Raw genomic sequence first — 20256 nt, 5'->3', positions numbered from 1 at the left:
CTTGATGGTGTCCTATCAAACTACTAACCAGGGCCAACCCTGCTTATCTTCCAAGATCTGATAGGTAAGGTAATTTGGAGTCTTAGCTATTGTCCATCATAAGCAACCATCATATGGTTGTTAAAATCTCACAACTATATAAACACGACCCTTGAAGTTGCAGTGAGCTCTAACATCCCTAACAATTTTAATTATCAAACTAAATGGCATAAAGATCTTAATGAAGTACTGACATTAGACAACTGGGAAAAAGTATGGGCATCAAAATTAAATAAATCCTCAACTATATTAACTAAAATACAAAGCTATAAAATTATACATAGGTGGTACCTAACACCCAAAAAACTCTCCTTAATTTATTCTTCAGCATCGCCCTCTTGATGGAAGAAATGCAATAATGAGGGTAATTTTGCTCACTGTTGGTGGGAATGTCCCTTGATATCTCGATTTTGGTCAGAAATACTAAATATTATTAAGGAAATAACAGGGTACAGTGTCCCTATGTCACCAAAAGTAATCTTCTTGGGACTGTGGGATCAGACATCGATCCCAAATGTTAGAAGAGACCTTATCAACTCTCTCCTGGTGGCAGCTAGGAGTGCAATAGCAACCAAATGGAAAGACCAATCTCCACCTACTACAGAACTTTGGTTTACAAAAATCTGGAACCATTTGATAATGGAAAAAATAACTGACAATCTACATCAGACAGAATATCAATCTTCGGGATCAAACTTCTGGGAAAAATGGATCCCATTTTACGAATTCATAGAAGCAAGAGATCTGCAACCTCCCTCTTCACACCACTCATTGTTAATGTATTAAAGTTGAAGCACTGTGTTAAAAAAAAAAGAAGAAGAAGTTGCAGTGAGCAGGACTACCCAGCAGCAAGCTTTTAATAAACACCTCCCCCCATCACATACGCTCCTTTGAGGAAAGGTGGGATATGAAAGATGGCTTTCAGCAACTGTGAAAGTGTGAGCTGCATTTCTTCATCAGTGTCACTCCAATAATGCAGTTTGTGTGTTTAGAGGGACAAGGAAATTGGGCAACTGCCTGTGTCCATATGCATACACAAAAGACAAATGCATAGTGCTCAGCATCAGAGTTGATGCTATCTTTTCAGCAGCTATGGCAGGAGATATCCTCTGCCATAGCAGTATCTGGCATACAGCCTGCGGGACTGAGGGCACAACATGGAGAAGGGCACACAAAAAATTGTATTCCATTTATAAATGTTTTTAGCATTCAGCTCTTTGGGGCAATAGATTACTCCATCTTTTCAATTAAAATAGATTTGTTGCCATTTCCACAGTGCTAGACACAGGATTTTTTTTTATTTCTCTCATTAACAATATCTTAGCAGTGTCATTGCCTACAAAACAGACACTAAAGTGGGTGCTAAACTCTTAAAAATGGTAAAGAACAAAATATAGATATTAACAATGGTGACTTTTCCCCCTTACAAAATACTTGTATACATAGAAAGAACAGGGTGTAAACAAGTGCTGATGCCCAAAACGGAACCATTTATTTAAAAAGGCGGGATGCTGTTATGCTGGGATGGAGAGTAGCTCTTAACTCTAAGCAAAAAGCTAGACTACCGGAGGAGCAAAAACAGTATTCACTCATCATCTGTCCTTGAGTAATTAATGTATGTGGTATTCACCAGACCAAAAGGCCTGTAATACAATTACTCTGCTGAAGTAATTGGTTTTCAAAAACACATGTAGATCTAGAATTGGGCTATTCCTATTTAACAGCAGCAATTATAATATGTTGAGGGGGTGGGGAACCATGAAAAAAGCCTGAAGATATTTCAAGTTCTTTCACTGCTGATGTTGCAAAAATATTTAACTTAAAGATTAGGGCCAGCAGGAATGACATCTATTTATTTATTTATTTATTACTTATTATATTAGATTTTTAGTCCACCCTCCCTGCTGAGCGGGATCAGGGTGGAGCACAACATTTTAATTTATATAAAAACACATAAAAGCAGATAAAAACATTACAATAAAATTTAAAACACTACATACAATAAAAACTTCTCCTCAGATGGCAATGGAAGAGTTACTTCATTTCAGAGATGGCCCATATATCCAGATCTATAGATATATATAGGGTGGTAGACAGATCTTTTCAAGTCAAGTATGGCCGGCCAGGGCCCAGCCTAGCCTCCGCCATATGCCTGGCGGAACATCTCTGACTTATAGGCCCGGCGGAAGGATAATAAATCCTGCCGGTTCCTGGTTTCATCAGACAGAGAGTTCCACCAGGCCGGTGCCAGGACCAAAAAGGCCCTGGCTCTGTCTAGCATAAAATACCCATTCTGTAGATCAGGCAAAGCCTCATGCTTTATTTTAACAACATTTATACACCGCCCTTCAAGATGACCTAACACCCACTCAGAGCAGTTTACAAAGTATGTTATTACTATTTCCACAACAAAACGCCCTGTGAGGTGGGTGAGGCTGAGAGAGCTCCTAGAAGCTGTGACTGACCCAAGGTCACCCAGCTGGCTTCAAGTGGAGAATCAAACCCGGTCTTCCAGATTAAAGTCCCATGCTCTTAATCACTACACCAAACTGGCTTTTATACTCTTTATCACTCATTTGCTGCATATATTCAAACTGTTTCCATGCCATGTCCCCTCTCCCTTAAGAATACTTTTGTTAAAAGTTCTTGATTCAAAATTGGGTTATATCTTCCCTTGACCGTTGTAACTTTGGCCCTTCACCTCTATACAGTATTTTTCTGCCAAAATTACTCCTCTCTCATTACTGACCATTCATGTATATTCCAAGAGCTGGCACAAACTTAATGAACTTACCTTCAAAGCCTTGGATGGCCTGGCTCCTCTCTTCACTCCTCCTGCTCCATCACTCTGACAGTGCAATCTTATATAGCTACACACTTCTAAGACTACTGATTTCAAAGGAATTAGAAAAACGTCACTCTGTTTAAGGATTGCAGTCTTAGTCAACTGAAAGTGTCCCAGAAACAACTCTACTGCCCACTCTCTCTTGCTACACCTCACGCCTAGAGTGGCCTTCTGGACATCTGTATGCTGCCACCTCTATTGCTGTTATGTTTTGTAATCTGCCTTAAGACTCAGTGAGAAAGGCAGGCTATAAATGAAGTAAAATAAAATAGTTTATTAACAAATTTCTATCCTACCCTTCCACAGTTTAGAAAGCCTGCAACAAAATAAACTTCGCACTGCTAACTTCAAAACAACTAAACAGAGTCAGTTGTTAGCAAAGAATGCCTATTAGGATAAAAAGTCTTCAACCAAAACTCTTAAAGAATACAACAGCCTTGCAAGCTTTCCAAAAATCCAGGAGGAATGATGGAAAACCTTCTTGTATAGCAGTAGCAGAATGTGCCACTGGCAGCGAAGGAACTGTTGTTGCCCTTCTCAAAACCCACCTTTTCTCATTAAGTCTTCAGCACAGCCACTAAACCCCTTTCTTTACTGAAAGTATTCCAAAACACGAATAACTTCAATGAACACAGAGTCTTGCTCCTCCCTGCCTCCACCTCCTTTTCCTTTCTTGGTCTCCTTTGAAGTTTAGATTGCAGGCTTCTGGGTGGTGCAGCACTAGGACTGGGTGGTGCACCTAGTTCTGGGTGGTGATGTTCTATTCAAGACCTGACTGGCTCCCAGCCTAGGCTTCTGCTTGGCTTGGAGCCATAAACTCTTCATAGATTAACTGTAAATTTGGTTAAATCAGAATCCTTCTGCCTTGTTCTTTTTCTCAAGTTAACGACTTTCCTCCTCCCTCGTCTGCATGCCTTCCATAGAACCCCTTACTTCAACTCTCCACTTGGCTTTTCCCTAGGACTTGGCATTAATGTTGCCATACAGATGATTTTACTGCATTCCTGTTGAACTACATACCATACATCATCTGTGACTGTAATTCAAACCTTGCCTAAGGCCTAAAATTTACCAAAGGTATAGATTTTAATACCCTACCCTAGCTGCCTGCTGGGTCCTTGTCTTTCTACTAGAATTTTAAATTGAAGCAGAAGCAAAGGTCAATGAGAGCCAGCATGACGTAATGATTGGAATGTTGGACCAAGGAGACCCAGGTTCAAGAGCATACTCAGCCATGAAGCACACTGGGTAGCTTGGCACTCTCAGGGGTACTGGAATGATAAAATGAAGGAAGAACCATGTCAGCTGCCCTGAGCTCCCTGGAGAAAGGATGGGATATAAATACACTGAATATTTTCCTTTTATTCCCTTAGAATCTCATCATCGAGTCATTAATCTTGAGCAGCGGAAAATACTTATTTATCTCTTTTGGATGCTAGGGCTAAAAGGACTGAGACATATTTTACAACAGCTAAGGTAAATTTTGGATCCTTATCACTAAGCAGAAGAGCCAGGGTTTCTGGAGTATAAGGGGAAGGTTGGTTAATTAAGAATCCCTTATATTTTCAAAGAACCTACATTCAAGCAGGACATGAAAGGATGCATCGATCCTATTAAGGCTATAAGGGCAAATTCTATCAGAAAAGGGCGTATTTAAAAACCTCCCCTGTAAAACCATTGTGGGTATAGTATTCAATCTTGCAAACAAGAAAGCCCTGCAGTATCATGGGATGGTTAGTACATAGAGGGGGGATATAATTACACTGCATAAGTAAAAAAATAATCAGAGAACAGCAAAAATGTATTTTACAAATAAATGCACAATATTTTACAAATTTGTGTACATAGAAGAATCAAGAGTGGAATAACATTAGTTCTTCATCAATCTTTTGTTGTTTGGAATTCTGAGGAAATAAGATGTCATGAGAAAACAAAGCCACTCTCCAGAAAGCCCTAGTAGGCCTGCCCAAAGGGTTGTACATGACCAGCTGACTTTTTTCTTTGAATGGGAGCTTCCAGCTGTGCAAAATGCTTCTGAAACTCACTTGAATTTTAAAAATAGCTGGCATTGAAATACAGTTGGGCAGCAGTGGGCTGCTTGTGGAAAAAAAGTCAAAAGCTTCATACACACTACGTACAAAGTTTTTAGGATTATGGTCCTAAACTGCCATGTAGTTTAGGACCCAGTTTTCCAATTAACTATGTACACAAGCCTGAAGTCAGAGAGTCTCCTTTCAGACTTACACTCTATTAATTAGCTCTGCTAATGGTCATTGCTAAATTACAGACTTCACATCAACATGGAGAATCGTCTAAGGTAATATCTTGAGTGTTCACTGAAGGAGAGGCCATTGCTTCAGGGCTAGCGTTATCCAAGATTTGGACAGAGTCATCAATTCCCATGCTAGGCTGCATTTCAGGTTCAAAGTTCTCATCAAAGTTTCCTTTGTCACTGGCTTCTCCTTCAGATTCTTCTGCCAGTTTGTCTTGAGGCTCAGTTGTCTCCTCTTCTTTTTCATATAAGTAATTGCAGATCATGTTAGGTCTGCTATACGAGAAATCTTTGTCCTTAAGCTCCAGCCATTCCACTCCACCACCTGTCATACAAAGAAAAAGGTGAGTAGGAAGATTCTATTTTAGAACATAGAGATGCTCATTTGTATTAAATCCATCATGCAACTCACATTCATTCCTTAGATCCTTGAGTCTTCAATCTCTTCCCCAATATCATAATTGAGACTACAAACTCCTCAGGGAAGTGACTTTTTTTTGTGCTTATGTTACTCTGTAAAGCACCATGTACTTTAAGAGTGCTATATAAATAGCTATCAAGAAACTTTGGAGGTTTACTACATAGCAGTTAATTTTTTTTTTATTCCACACACAGTATCATGACAAAAATGAAGAGAAATGTCATCCATATTTGGGAATACACATGGCTAGAGAGCCAACCAAATGAATCCACCCAAAAAACCGCTTCCAAAAGGATCCATATGATCTCCCATCAAAAATACATCATATAAAGGTTGTGTATCAGACAACGTAAGAATAAGCTGCTTCAAAACCTTGATGGCATAATGACCAAAATATAAGAATAATTATGATAACTAGCCTTGAGCTGTTTAATTTGCAACTGTTCCCTGAATCAGACTGGCATCTCTAGCAACAGACATTTTAGCTCTTGCTCTCTGCATGAAGCATAACTACATTAATTTTGCCTATAGCCTTCATATGGTTTAATATATGGGGTATATTGCCTTGGGAACAGATGGCTTAGCAAAGAGATCCTCATTTCCTTTTCTGCCTTATGGTTCCATTATTCCATCCACAAGCAACAGAGGGCACATCAATCCAGACTTTCTCAAACTAGATAAATATGTGTGTTCAAAGGAGGACCCCAAAATCTTGCATATTTTATTTGTAACAGGTCTATAAGCAATCAAGACTCAAAATATTATGTCCAGAATTCCATTAGGATCACTGAAAAAGCAGAGCAATCCCGCAAGTCCTGCAAGCTCAGTTACTGCAAACTACTTAAGGTGGTATATTGAGAGGGTATGTATACAAGACAGAACGAGGTATATGTATGTGTATACAGGAAAAATGCAAGTGTTATGACAGAATAGAACAGGGTAGAAGTACAAGGAATGTAAATACAGTCAGAGGGTTCTAAGAGGATGATTTCATAAAGTCTGAGAATCACCTGTGTTTTCTTCTCCTTCCTTTTTCTCAGTCAGGAGTGTCCGGGTCATATTCAGCTTCTTCATTGTGTGGCACTTGTATTTTAGTTCTAGTTTTTGGTTTCCTTCTGCATCAACTATAAAGAAAATTATTACAGAATTATTTTAAGTGGTAAGTTTACTCTCTGAAACATTAACACATTGGTAACCATCTCTGAGGCTCTGAAAAAATGTAGCTACAAATAATGCATTACCTACCATGATCTTTATTTTCTTCAAACACCACACAGGTACCAAGGGTATCTGGAGACAACAATAAACATTGTGGAAGAAAGGAAATGTACAGGTCTTATTTCTACAAGCCTAACAGACAAAAGATCCACATCTAGTAAACCAAATGAAAAGGATATATTGTCGAAGGCTTTCACGGCTGGAGAACGATGGTTGTTGTGGATTTTCCGGGCTGTATAGCCGTGGTCTTGGCATTGTAGTTCATGACGTTTTGCCAGCAGCTGTGGCTGGCATCTTCAGAGGTGTAGCACCAAAAGACAGTGTGACACTGAGAGATCTCTGTCTTTTGGTGCTACACAGTGTGACACTGAGAGCTGCTGGCGAAACGTCAGGAACTACAATGCCAAGACCACAGCTATACAGCCCGGAAAATCCACAACCACCAAATGAAAAGGAGATCAGCCTCTATAAAGTTAGGGAGCCAAGGAATAATGGCCAGGATCCAAAGAATTATTTAGGATTATGAAAGGGACTTATGCTGCCTCAGAGGAATTTAATTTTTCTTCTTTGATTAGCTGGCATCAACACATATTGCAAAATGCTTTTGAAACTCCTCTCAGCTTCAGAACCAATTTGCACCAGAATTACAGCTTACAACTAAAAACTGTAGCTGTCTGCTTTTAGTTATTTTATTATTTTTCTTACCTTCATATTCCCCAGCAAAGACGTATCTATCTACTTGCAAAATGGGCCTCTCTGTATCTATTCCCTGTAAAGAAGAAATCAAGAACAAAGGAACATTATCATGAAGTCAGATGGACTGCATGTCCAACTCAGACCTATTTACCAGAAAAGAGCTGAATGTTAATTACTTCCAAGAAAGTTTTTTTATTTAAACAACAGCTTACTGAAAACTCTAAAACTCATTAAGAGACACTTTGTATGATAAGCTTCCTGTCTGAAAATACACATAATGTAATGCGCAAAGAACATACATGGTTATTTTGCCATGTATATCCACAATGGGAAGCTACAACTTGCCACAGGTTCCCCACAGGCATATACCTACAAAATAAAGATATATGCACTTCAAATCCAGGGCATGCATTTTCCTATAACCATGACAAAAGCCCTTCATCAGCAGAGCCATGCCCACTAATTGTAGCAGGATTTAAATCAGACAGTTTTTTGTAGCTCTCAGGAACAAAACAGAAAAGTTCTGAGCTGTATTAATCACACTCACCAGAATCTTGCATCTGTTCTCACATTTCTCCAGAAAATCTGAATCAATTATTCCTGACAATTCCACCATGACTAGTTGTTCCTGAAAAGAAAGTTTATGATGGGCATTTTAAATAAGGCATTTACAGTCTCCCTTTCAGCCTAGCAAATGGGATCCACCATGAAAATATATTCTTGTCATACACCTATAAAGTACACACGGCACAGCTCCCGTCTCTACGTTGCAACAGTTTAACATGCTCACTTCCACCCATGCTGGTGATACCATAGGACAACATAAACAGCCACCCCCTCTTCCAGCTTGTCCCTTCTAAACTCAAAGAGAATGGATATTCCACTTTGCTATAATGTAACAGATTTTCATCTTTCTCTAGCCATGGCTTTCAGCTACCACCAAGTTTCTTAAATGTCACATTTACCCGATTTTTTTAAAAGCTCTTTCCTAGCCTTAAAAGTTAAACAGGACTAACAAAATTCATTCCAGAATAAGCTATCATGAGTCAGAGCTCACTTCATCAGATGCACGTCCACTTATTAGACATACAAATTTATTAGAGCAAATAACAACAGAAAGATGGGATTGAAGGTCCAGTGCTGCGCACGCGCACGTGTGTGTGTGAGTGGGTGGCAAGGATGACCAGCCGATGACCCACCACACCCCCTTAGCCTGCCTGCTGAGGGAGGAACCGCAGGATAACAGATACTGGGATATCACATGGGTGAATGCCGCTATGTGGATCCCCTGCCACCTGGGAGTGAGGATGCCCCAACAGCCCCTGAGCTGGGCATGTACCTGCCATACCTCAATCCCAGGATCCCTTAAAAGGGATCCTTTTCCTGGGGAAACTGGGCTTGCAGGCCCATGAAAAGCAGATCAAATTAAAGAACCAAATAGATCACACAAAGATTTAGTTGAAGTAACTAATATCTGCAAAGAACAGGTTATGCTTTATGATAAAATCTATACTGAGAAAGCCCAAATATTATTTAATGGAGGAAACATCTATCAGTGGCTATTAACTATGGTGACTAAAAGGAACTTCCATATTCCGAGGCAGTAAACCTTTGAATTCCAGGGGCAGGAAGCAACATCAGGGCAACGCATCAGTCTCTGTGCCCTGTTTTTGGCCTTCCAGAGTAACTAGTTGGCCACTGTGTGAGACAGGATACTGGGCTAGATGGATCACTGGTCTGATCCAGCAAGGCTCTTCTTATGTTCTTAAGTTCTCATTCAAAGACTGGGGGGAGGGAGCTAATATTGAGCTTCTAGAAGGATCCTAATTTAAAACTTTCACCCTGGAACTCCCTTGGACATTCTTTTGTAGGAGAATAGTGATTTTCAGATCAGTGGCAATATGCCCTGGAAGATTACTTAATACTTTGTTCTAAATACTGTGTTCATTTATTATTTTGTGTAGGGACTGAGCAGTTTGTTCAATACAGACACATGATAGCATATTCTGAAAAATGAGGATGGATGCTATATAAATTGTCCCCATATGCCCTTAAAAATACTCCATTGGAATAAGGCTGCCCCCTCACTTCAAAGATTTTACAACCTAGCAATAGCACTACAAATTACTGATGGTCGCAATCGTATGTACGTTTATATAGAATTTTTTTAAAACCATGGAACTCTATTAAATTTACTTTCCAATAACAGCACACAGCATCGGGCTGCCCCTCGCCCACGACCCCTTAGCTCTAACAAAGAACCAAAGCCGCCTTCCCCGAGCAAAAGCTGCCGGCCTCGTGCATTACTGTGGCTCACAGAAAGACTCCTGTCTATAGCCAGAGGCCGCTACGCAATTCAGTCCTGGCCGCAGCATTGCCGGGACTCGGGAGGCAGGCCACGGAAGCGGCGCCGGAGAGGAAACTTCTTCCTACCCACCTCTACCTCTACCGTTCCCTCGTCGGGGAGTCCCTTTGCTGCCTCCATATTAGCTGCGCCTCAGTCACTATCACATGACCTCCCCTCCGCCATCTTACGCTGCGCCAGTTTCTGTGGAGGCGCAAGGGCGGGGTATTGAATCCTTAAACGGAATTGTGGGCAGCGTTACCTCGGGATGGAAGGAAGTTTTTCTCTTTCGGTGATTGTGCTGCCTGTGTTAACAGGCTTGCCTCTTACTCGTGCCATAGATATAACACTCGTCCTGTAAAGTGTTGTATTATTCAAGACTTTATTTGGGAACGAGAAAGAAATTGTGTAGTTTATGCGTACTTCATCTTTCTGCAACTACAATCAAATCACCTGCTTCTGGGATTAGGAAATAGGATTTCCTGACTGACAGTTTTAAGTAACCGGCGTTTTAGAATTTAACTGCTGAACCAAACCTGTTCTAAGAGGAAAAGAGAACTTGGAGGCAATAGGCTACCCACGTGAAACTACCAAGATTGTCCAGGTAATAAACTACGTATTCTTCAACTTATAGGGCTGATAAACCTTTAAGAGTAACAAATCACAGTGGTGCAGAATAGTATGCAAGGTTTTATTTAGTTTCCCAGAGTGCTTTATCAGACTGAATATTTTTTAAACTCACAAGAAATTACCTTTCTTTTTCTGTGGAATAAACATAGATTCTTCTTACTTCATTCTTTTTCTTTTAATACAAAGGCATGCCATGGATACGTTTGTATTCTTAAAAACCCAGTTCATAATCAGTTACATTTTTGGCACTTGTTTGTTTTCATTGACTGGACTCTTGTGAGGTTAGTGAGATTAAATAAGCAGAGTGATACTATTCTTTTGTTAGGTTTCACCATGTATTTTGTACATAAAAATTGTATTCTTTAATCACAGGCCTGGGACAAATAACATGTCATTAGAACCTTTATCATACTGCTCACCAGGTAAAACCCTTTTAAAGTTCTAAAGTATATAATCAATTTATCTGTGGAGTAGCTACAGAAGGGGTATCAAACTCAAATGGGTTGAAGGGATAGATTCCCTGTCCATCAAATTGGGAGGGCCAAATCTGTAACATTTCAGCAAAAAATTAAGAACATAAGAGCCCTGCTGGATCAGACCAGCCACCCCAACTTCAGCTATATTTATTATTTATATACTTCATTTAAACCCTGCCTTTCTCTACCACAGGGACTCAAAGAAACTTGCATCATTCTCCTTTCCTCCATTTTGTCCTCACAACAATCCTGTGAGGTAAGTTAGTCAGAGAGCATATGACTGTCCCAAGATCATTCAGCAAGCCAGCTGGAGCATGTGATGATGGAACAGAAAGATCCAAAGCCAGATTACCAAATTTTTTCTAGAGATGGAAAATGAGGAGTTTGAGACAGCACTTATGAAAGTCACCTTCTGAATGGCTTCTAGATTGAATTTATTGAAATTTACTTGTAAGCTCAGAGCTTTCAGGATGTTTAAGTGAATGTCTGACAATAAATCCTGGGGGCTGTTGCTAATCTGAAAGAGAGGACTCTTTATTGTAGGTGTAGGGTGCTGCTTTGAAAACAGAAATACGTTTGGGAGCTTGCTCTGATCTTGATGTGAAAATAGGAAGGGAGCAGGTCTAGGATTCAGGCCAGGGCATGGGACAGAGACAGCACTAATAGCATTAGTGGATGATCTCCATCTGAATATAGACAAAGGACATGCCTCTTTATTGCTTCTCCTGGATCTATCTGTAGGCTTTAGCACAGTAGACCATGCCATCCTGTTGGGGCATTTAGAAACAGAAGTGGGCATCAAAGGATGTGCCCTGGACTGGTTTAAATCATTTCTCATAGAATGGACTCAAAGGGTTGCCGTTGGGAGATCAGCTATATCCAGAATGGGAACTGTCTTGTGGGGGTTCGCAGAGCACAATCTTATCTCCCATGTTATTCAACCTCTACGTAAAGCATTTAGGAGAACTCATTCACAGCTATGGAGTTGGATGTCACCAATATGCAGATGACACCCAACTCTGTATCTCACTATCTAGGTCCCCCCAGGATGCAGTAGAAATCTTAGATTGCTGCCTGACAGCTGTGGTGAAATGGTTGAAAAACAACAAATTGAAATCGAACCCAGACAAGACTGAAGTGATGTTTGTTGGGAAGGCAGAGATCTTGAAGAATATTGTACTCCCCACTTTCAGTGGAGTTTGTCTGACCCTTGCAGACTCAGTTAAGAGCCTAGGAGTTATACTGGATCCAGTGCTACTACTAGAAAAACAAGTTAAGGCAGCTGCAAAAAATGCTTTCTACAACCTCATTCTAGCCTGAAAGATGGCTTCTTATCTCGACACGGCCAACCTGGCCACCTGGATCCACACTATGGTAACATCAAGGCTTGACTATTGTAATGCACTATACATAGGTCTCCCATCTAAATTAACTAGGAGGCTGCAACTAGTGCAAAATGCTGCAGCTTGATTGTTATGAATGAGCAGGAGCATGAACATCACTCCCATCCTACAGTCACTCCATTGGCTACCTAGCGGTTACCGTGCTCAGTTCAAGGTATTGGTTATTACATACAAAGCTCTTCACAGCCTTGGTCCAGCATACCTATGGGACTGCCTCTCTCCCTATGCTCCTCCGTGGCAGCTTCGCTCATCTGAACAGGGTCTCCTGCAGGTGCCAGGCTGCACATGAGCAAAACCAACAGCAGCCCGTACATGGGCTTTCTCTGTGGTGGCCCCTGCCCTGTGGAACGACCTGCCTGAGGAGGTCAGGAGAGCCCCCATTCTCTTGGCTTTCTGCTAACAATACAAAACTGAATTATTCAAAAAGGCTTTTTACTCAAATGGGAGGGCTGTATTGTAGGGAGGGGCTTCTCAGATGCTTCGCTAATGAATTAGGAACTGTAGACTTCACCACTATGTTGCTTTACATGTTATCTGTTGCTTTAAATATGTACTCCTATGTACTACCTGTGGTTTATGTTGTCTAATATCAGTCCTAGAATTAATTATGTTCTGTTTTAGTATTTCTTATACTCTGTATTGGATTTTTGCTAATGCTATGTCTTTTAAAACTTGTATCTATTTACCCTATGGCATTGTTTATGAAAATGTCCTTGATACTGTATGGAAATGTACTTGATACTGATTGTACTAATCTCATACTGTGTAATCCGCCTTGAGTCTCAGTGAGAAAGGCAAACTATAAATGACATAAATAAATAAAATAAGAGTTAAAAACCAGATGCCCTGGTGTAATAAAAGGAAAACACCAGAAATTGACACTATTCTGACTTTCTTTATTAATAGGAACTTGGTCAAGCTTCTCAAATAAAAAATCAGTCACGCACACCCCTCCTTGTTTCTTGTCCTCCAGGAAATATCTTCGTAGAACCCAAGGTGCTGTTCCTTTGCAAGCATTTTCATTATAGATTTTTCTACAGGACACAGACTTCTGCTCATAGTAAAAGAAGAGGTAAACTCATTAAAAGGGGTTGGTTGCCTGAATTTGTTTGGAATTCTATGCTATGTTACTTCTGGAACTATAGAGAGGATCTGATGGTCCTGAGAAATATCCTGCCAAGTAACAGGGGAATTGAAGGGCATTTCCAAACTGGAGACCCCCAGGTATAGGCTGTAGTTATCAAATGCCCTGTATTGGAAGATGCGATGACCTGGATGAATGGGACCTCGATCTCCCCTTCTGGGCTGTGGTGGATGGCCTTTGTAGGGAAAAGAGGCCTGTAAGATGGAGGATGGGGGACCTGAAAACCCCTGCCCCTATAAGTAGTATGGTAAGGCCTCGAATAAGGAGGTAGGCCCGATGGAACCACTCCAAAGGTTTTAGCTGAGAGTTTCTTTTTTCTCTTGACCTCTAGGGCTTGACCTATTTTAGTGTTAAAGAAGTCTGTTCCATCAAAGGGAAGATCCTCAGTTCTATAGTGGGTTTTGCGGGGCTAGGCCGAGAGTGATATCTCAAGGAGATGGCTGTAGTAAGATTGTGAGCAGAGCAGTCGTCATGTCTTTTGCAGAGATTTGCTGTTTTGAAAGTTTTTAAGGCCTCTAGTTGAAGGAAATTGACCAATTTATTTATACCCTCAGGGAGGAATTCTGAATAGGGAGTGACATTTTCCCAAAGAAGTAATTGATAGTGGGCCATAGTGGCCTGGTAGTCGGCAATTGTAAATCCCAAGGTCAAGGAGGCTTACGTTTTTCAATCCACTCCATTCAGTTTTCATTCTTATCAGTGGTGGCTGAGTGTTGAATCTCTTTATTTCTGTGCTGGATGGAATCAACCACCAGAGAATTAGCAGTGGGATGGTGAAAAAGCAAATGACATCTTTCCTGCTTGGTTCTATGTACTTTTGCTATTTTCCTGGCTGAAGGAGGGAGCGGGGTAGGTCTGAGGCAAAGCTCAGTTGTCACCTGTAGAAGACCATCCATTATAGGAAAATCAATGGGCCTCCATGGCATCAGAGTGCATTACTCTAAATACAGGGTCAGTCACAGATGGTGGGGCACAGGAGATTTCTGTTTCTAAGGATTGAGCCATATAGATCAGCTCTTCACTGTAGAAGTGATACTCCTAACTGGGAGAATAAGCTGTGGGTTCCCTTATTGTGTTTTCAGGAGATAGTACTGAAGAACATTGTGGTTCTGACTCAGCATAACGAAGCTGATCATAGTCCAGTTTTGTATGTTGGTAATGGAGAGGGTCTGATTCTGGACCTGGCAGGGTGTGTGTGTGTGTCTCGATTGCATCCAAGAGCAGCAGATGGTCGATGTTTGACAGACTCGTGTTGAGTAGACTAAGCTGAAGTGAGCAGCAAAGGGCATAAGCATCCCAGGATGATAGTGCCCATACTGCTCATCATCATGTTCATAAGGATAAAGCCAATCATAGCAGTGATGGGTATCTTCATAAAGGGACCCCAGAGGAGAATGATGTTCATACTTACTAGGAGTTGAGTATTGTTGAGAGACTGTTGGATGAGATGGGTATGTAACTGCAGTGGAGTCTGGAGCTGAAGCTCAAGGAACTCACCCTCTGACCAAGTATAGACATGGGTGAGTGCCTAGATAATGATGGGTTCTTTAACAGAACTGAGAGGGGCTCTTTCTGGAATCATATCTTAGGAATGAGGATTAGATGGAACCAAAGTTGGTGTGCTTAAGGCAGGAGTTGATGTCTTATCATGGTGCTTGTATTGTGATGAGCTCTGGAAGTGGCTCAGAAGTGCTGTATTTTGGAGCAGGCAGATTTGAGACTTTACTGGAACTGATGTTGGATCTGAAGCCATTGGAACTGATGAAAAATGAGCCTGTTAGGGCTTTGGAGAGGTGCTGAGCTGGGATGGCATTTGGACACCAAATTAGAGAAAGCTTTCTCCCATAGTGCCATCTTAAGATGAGAGAGGTGCAGTCATGCTTTGCTTTTGGTGTAAACTACTTGCAAATGGAGAGCAGAATATATGGTCATTGGATTGGGTAATTTTTGCCCCACAACCCATACAGTTTTTAAACAGAGCTTTTTGAGCCATATTAAAAGGCCATGAGCTCTTAGCTCCTCTGCCTTCAAGTGTCTTTCTTTATATTTATATTTCCTTATGTTTTCAAGAAATAATACGGGCTATAAAGAAGTCATCCAGTTTTCAAAGTAAAATCACTTCCTTTGAAGGAAAAAACAAAACAGAGCCTTAGAGGATGAGTCTTCTTGATGAGCAATGAGGTTGAGACTAGGATCTGGGAAACCCAGGTTCGAATAGAATTCCTACTTTGTCATGGAAGCTTGCTGGTTGATCTTGAGCCCATCACGCAGCTTAGCCAAACTCACATATTCTTGTGAGGAAAATAGGGAGGAGAGGAGAATGATGTAAGCTGTTTTGAGACCTCATTGGGGAGAAGATAGGGTATAAATGAAGTAAAATAAAAAAAATTAATTTCCTCATAAAGAAATGCTCACTGAAGATGACCTCTCTGAGTGGTAGAAGAGAGAGAACTGAGGGAAAGGTGCTAATTGTCTCTTGTGTACTGAAAAAGGTGGGGAAACAGTGTGAAGGAGGGGGAAAGGATTGCTCTCCGCTACTTCTTTAGAGTTTGTAAAATCAGGGCTTGCCTGCATATGTGCAGAACCCATGTGGGGCTGCATGAGTATCAGGACAATGAATTAAGCATATGGTAATGAGCAGGAGGGCCAGCCTCAACCTTGTCTGTCACCCGAAGCAAAATGAACCAAAATCTTCTTCTCTAGTCATTTTACTTTATTATTGCACCCATAATGGTATGGGCTTGGGGGCGGGGGGAGAGTTTCTGCACCTTATTTGCTAGGGCCAGTATGACAACGGCAGCCTTTCTAAATCCAAGATGAAATAATGCTAACTTAAATCAATTTCAAATAGTTCACTGAATGCAATAGCATTTAGCCGTTCACTCTACATAAATTTTCTTTTAAAGAGGATCCTGTTGCCTAATTTCTTTCCTTATCTAGCCCAGCCCAAGGAAATAGGAAACTGAACTGAGTTACAGTGCAGTAGCATTTATTCAGAGGTTAGCAGGTAAGCAGCTAGAAAAGTTATTTAGGGCAGACAACCCTAAATATCAACCCTATAGCTAATGAATCCTTTCCTTCATATACAGTATGGTGGGTTTGAGGGACATGCGATGTTTTCTTTCGGTGGGGGAAGGCATCCAAACTGGTTAGGTTTCTCACTCCAGGCAGGGCTACGCAAATTTTTGCGTATGCCTTAGTGGGATCCTAACCAGAAGTCCATCCACAGTCTGAATAGTCCTGCTGCTCCAGGAGGACGTTGGAGTCTAGCTCTGACTATTGTTCAGTGGTGAATACTTCTGGTTTCATTTCAGCTAAGATTCCAGCATTGATTGATAACCCTTCCTCAAAAAAGATCCAAGGACATGGATCTGTGCAGAAAAAAGATTGCACGAGGGAGAAGCCATCCCTGTCCGAGGCACTGGGCAAAGGGGGCAGACTGATGGAAGCTGCGATCCCTGCAAGCTAAGCAGGTGATAAGCTGGGAGCATCTGAATCCTCAGATACCTCTCTGACTAAACCAACCTCATCCCCTCCATGAACTGCGATGAAGCAGAATGCAGAGGCTTCTGCAAGGCTGAACAAGGACGAGGAAGAATGGTCGGGTGGCAATAATGAGGCCTCTAGGCCGAGGGCAAACCTTCCATCAGTGGAGGGCTTCTACCATACAAGTGGTGAGTAGGTTGCCTTCCCTACTGCTTCAACCTCACTTAATGCTTTCCTGGCAAGTTAGGACCCCAGGCTTGGGAGTTACCCAATGGTTGAAATTTGCTGTCAAGTACCAACAGCCTTCCAAGGACACCCTATGGTTATGGGGCAATCAAACATAGTGAGCTCGCCATTTTACTCACCTTCTATGGACAAACCCTGCTGATTGGATAATGCAGGCTTGGTGTTCGGCCTGAATGAATTCCCCTCAATCTTCGGGCCTTAACCCATACCCCCTTCAAACTCATACAGAGGAAGGAAGGGAGAGTTCTGTGAATAGATCAAAAGGGGAGCAGTCAGCTGCGGGCTGGTGCGCTAGAAGACTCAAACAATCTCGTAAGCAAAGCTCCTCCCCCTTCCCAGTGCCAGATTCTTTGGATTTCTCTCGCTCATCCCCCGCTGAGGGAGAACACTTAAGCAGCAAGCACTGTAAAATGACATTGCCAAAAAAAGACTTTAAAAAGGCAGAGAACAGATAAACGGAGATTTGCAACCTACCCCCCCCCATGCATTGCTAAAGCTCCTAGAATCGCATGCAGAAGGAGACCTCCGACACTGAGGACAAAGTCTCAGTCAGCTCCTCAGCTCTCATTACAGATGATAAAGAGGAAGGAGAGTGGTGATGGTGGGGAGAAGTCTGACAATAAAGTCAACTCTGCCAGACTTTTCCAGCCTGAGCATTTTGGAGGCTTCTGAAAAAAGTAGTCTCGCAACTATCCACTAGAAGGTGGGGAGGGATCAACCTCCTCCAACTTATCGAGGATGCCTGAGGTATCAAACCACCAGCAAAAAAGCTGAAAGCTTGCCCATTTCCTAAAACGTCTGAGGTCCTACACTCTGAATAGTTCATACTAAGCAGCGGTCCAAAGAAGCTGGTTATTGCCAGCAAGTTCTATTCATTACCAGACGAGATCATGGAGGATTTAAAAGTCTCACTGGTTGATGCTCCCATTGTAGTGCTTTGCTTTGGTGCTGTGCTGTCAAGAGGGTGACAACATGTTAAAGGACCCAGTGGACAGAAAGAAGAAATTGGTATTAAAGAAGTCTCATGAGGCAGCCTTGCTGGGAACCAGAACTTCTACAGTCCTCTCTAATTTCACCCATGCGGTGGTTATTTGGGCAGACAACCTTTTACAATCTGAAACAGATCCTTTGACTCTCAAACAATCTTAAAAATAAAAAGGGCAGCCCAATTTGCTTTGGATGCCTCTCAAAACAGCATCCAGTTTTGTGCCAAAGTTCAGGCGGCAAATGTGGTGGCTAAAGCACTGGAAAGTGGACATTTAATCAAAGGCCAATCTTTCCACGGAGAAGTTTTCTGGCCAGCTGCTCTTTGGAGGCAGAGCTCTGATAAAGTCCTCATCGAAATGAAGGAGAAAAAAAAGACTACGCCTTTCTACATTCTCAAGCAAAGTCAAGGGCTACAAGCCTAAGCTCTTTCAATCCTTTTGATCTTATAGGTGATCAACCACAGACAGAAATGGCAAGGACATTAGAACTGGACAACAATTTAGTTACCAGTCCAGATTCCAATTCAGACAATTTCCCAACCCCAAACCACGAAACCCAGGGGCCAATGGAAAAATGTCAGCTGCATGACTCCCAGGATTGGAGGATGAGTTTCCCTCTTTGTGGACCAATGGAAAAGGACCATCACAGATTGTTGGGTCCTATCAGTTGTGGAACTGGGTTACAAAATGTCCTCCTTCTTCCATCTAAGACCACCACTTCTTCTGAGGCTGCCCTCGGCCATCTGCTATGCCCGTATACGGACTCCCAATATTTGTTTAAATAGCCTGCTCCTGGACTATTTTAATGATTAAAAAAAAATATTATTGATTTTATGTTTTTGTGATTTTAATGTATTTTTAATGTTGTTAGCTGCCCTGAGCCCATCTGTGGGGAGGGCAGGGTATAAATCGAATAAAATAAATAATAAATAATTCAAATTCATGGCACTCTTACCACACCATTTCATTTCTCCCCAATCCCAAAGAACTTGCAGAAAGCAAAGAAATTACAGGATGCTATCCAATACCTTTTGGATATTGGTGCCATAGAGACAGTACCCTCACAGAAAAGCTTTTAAGGGATATATTCAGTCCTCTTCTTAGTCCTCAAGAAATCAGGAGAATGGAGAGTGATTCTCAACTTAAAGGATCTCAATTGCTGGGCAGGGCAACTGATATTCCGTATGGAGACCCTACGCTCCATTCTACTTTCCATAAGTTAGGGAGACTTCTTGGCGTTGCTAGACCTCAAGGAGGCCTACCTACATATTCCCATTCACTCAGTGTACAGAAAGTACCTCAGGTTTGCTTACATGGGACACCATTTCCAATACAGGGCTCTACCATTTGTACTGTCGTCGTCTCCACAAATCTTAGGGCACTGGACAAGGACACATGCAACCTACGTACCAAGTGAGTAATTAATCTACTTCAAGCACATGGCTTTCTGATAAATACACAAAAAAGTCAGTTGCTTCCAACACAAGTTCTACACGATCTGCAAGCCAGGATAGACACGTGCCAGGCAAGAGTTTATTTACCATCGGAGAAGCAAACTAAGATCGGGAAACTAATAATAAAGCTATTGCACAAAAAGAAAGCAGCCGTGATGCTTCTAGCCCAACTACTAGGGCTTTTTATGGCCACAATAGATCTAGTGACCTGGTCCAGGTTCCATGTGAGAACCTTACAATGGCATCTGGCTCTCTTTCAAAAACCCATAAGGGAGAGACATCACATGTACGTTACTCTGACTTTGATTTAAAGGAATCTCTAAGGTGATAAATGTTAGAGACCAACTGGACACAAGGAGTTGCCCTCTGTTATCCTCCATCATAGTAACCACGGATGCCAACTCGAGGGGCTAGGGAGCTCACTGCCAGGGCAGAGTGGTTCAGGGAAAGTGGACCACAGCAGAAGAACAAAAATTGGCTAGAGCTCAGTTATTTTGAAAGAAATTTGTACTTGTTTGGATGGACAACATCACAGCAAAAGCTCACATAAACAGGCAAGGGGGAACAAGAGCATTTCCTCTGTACCAGGAGTTCAT

The 20256-nt window shown here is 41.6% G+C and overlaps 1 protein-coding gene and 1 long non-coding RNA gene across 3 annotated transcripts; one reads left to right on the top strand and one right to left on the bottom strand.

Annotated features, from left to right (window-relative positions):
* Window positions 1-4667: 4667 nt before the first annotated feature.
* Window positions 4668-10043, bottom strand: GTF3C6 (general transcription factor IIIC subunit 6). Its single transcript, XM_054986052.1, has 6 exons — window positions 9929-10043; window positions 8039-8119; window positions 7501-7564; window positions 6823-6867; window positions 6588-6701; window positions 4668-5481 (listed from the first exon to the last, which is right to left on the bottom strand). The coding sequence occupies exons 1-6, from the start codon at window positions 9974-9976 to the stop codon at window positions 5180-5182; spliced, it is 654 nt and encodes a 217-aa protein (XP_054842027.1). The 5' UTR covers window positions 9977-10043; the 3' UTR covers window positions 4668-5179.
* Window positions 10044-10075: 32 nt separating this feature from the next.
* Window positions 10076-16856, top strand: LOC129334041 (uncharacterized). Of its 2 annotated transcripts, XR_008597465.1 has the most exons (5): window positions 10076-10439; window positions 10838-10887; window positions 11135-11197; window positions 13318-13416; window positions 16803-16856. It is a non-coding gene; the product is annotated as an uncharacterized LOC129334041 (long non-coding RNA). The 2 variants fall into 2 exon arrangements; XR_008597464.1 differs by lacking the exons at window positions 13318-13416; window positions 16803-16856 and having other exon boundaries at window positions 11135-13223.
* Window positions 16857-20256: the final 3400 nt, after the last annotated feature.

This window comes from Eublepharis macularius, chromosome 1, assembly GCF_028583425.1.
Source record: "Eublepharis macularius isolate TG4126 chromosome 1, MPM_Emac_v1.0, whole genome shotgun sequence".
Classification (NCBI taxonomy): domain Eukaryota; kingdom Metazoa; phylum Chordata; class Lepidosauria; order Squamata; family Eublepharidae; genus Eublepharis; species Eublepharis macularius.
Note: the sequence above shows the minus strand (reverse complement) of the source record. Positions and strands in the feature narration are given on the sequence as shown.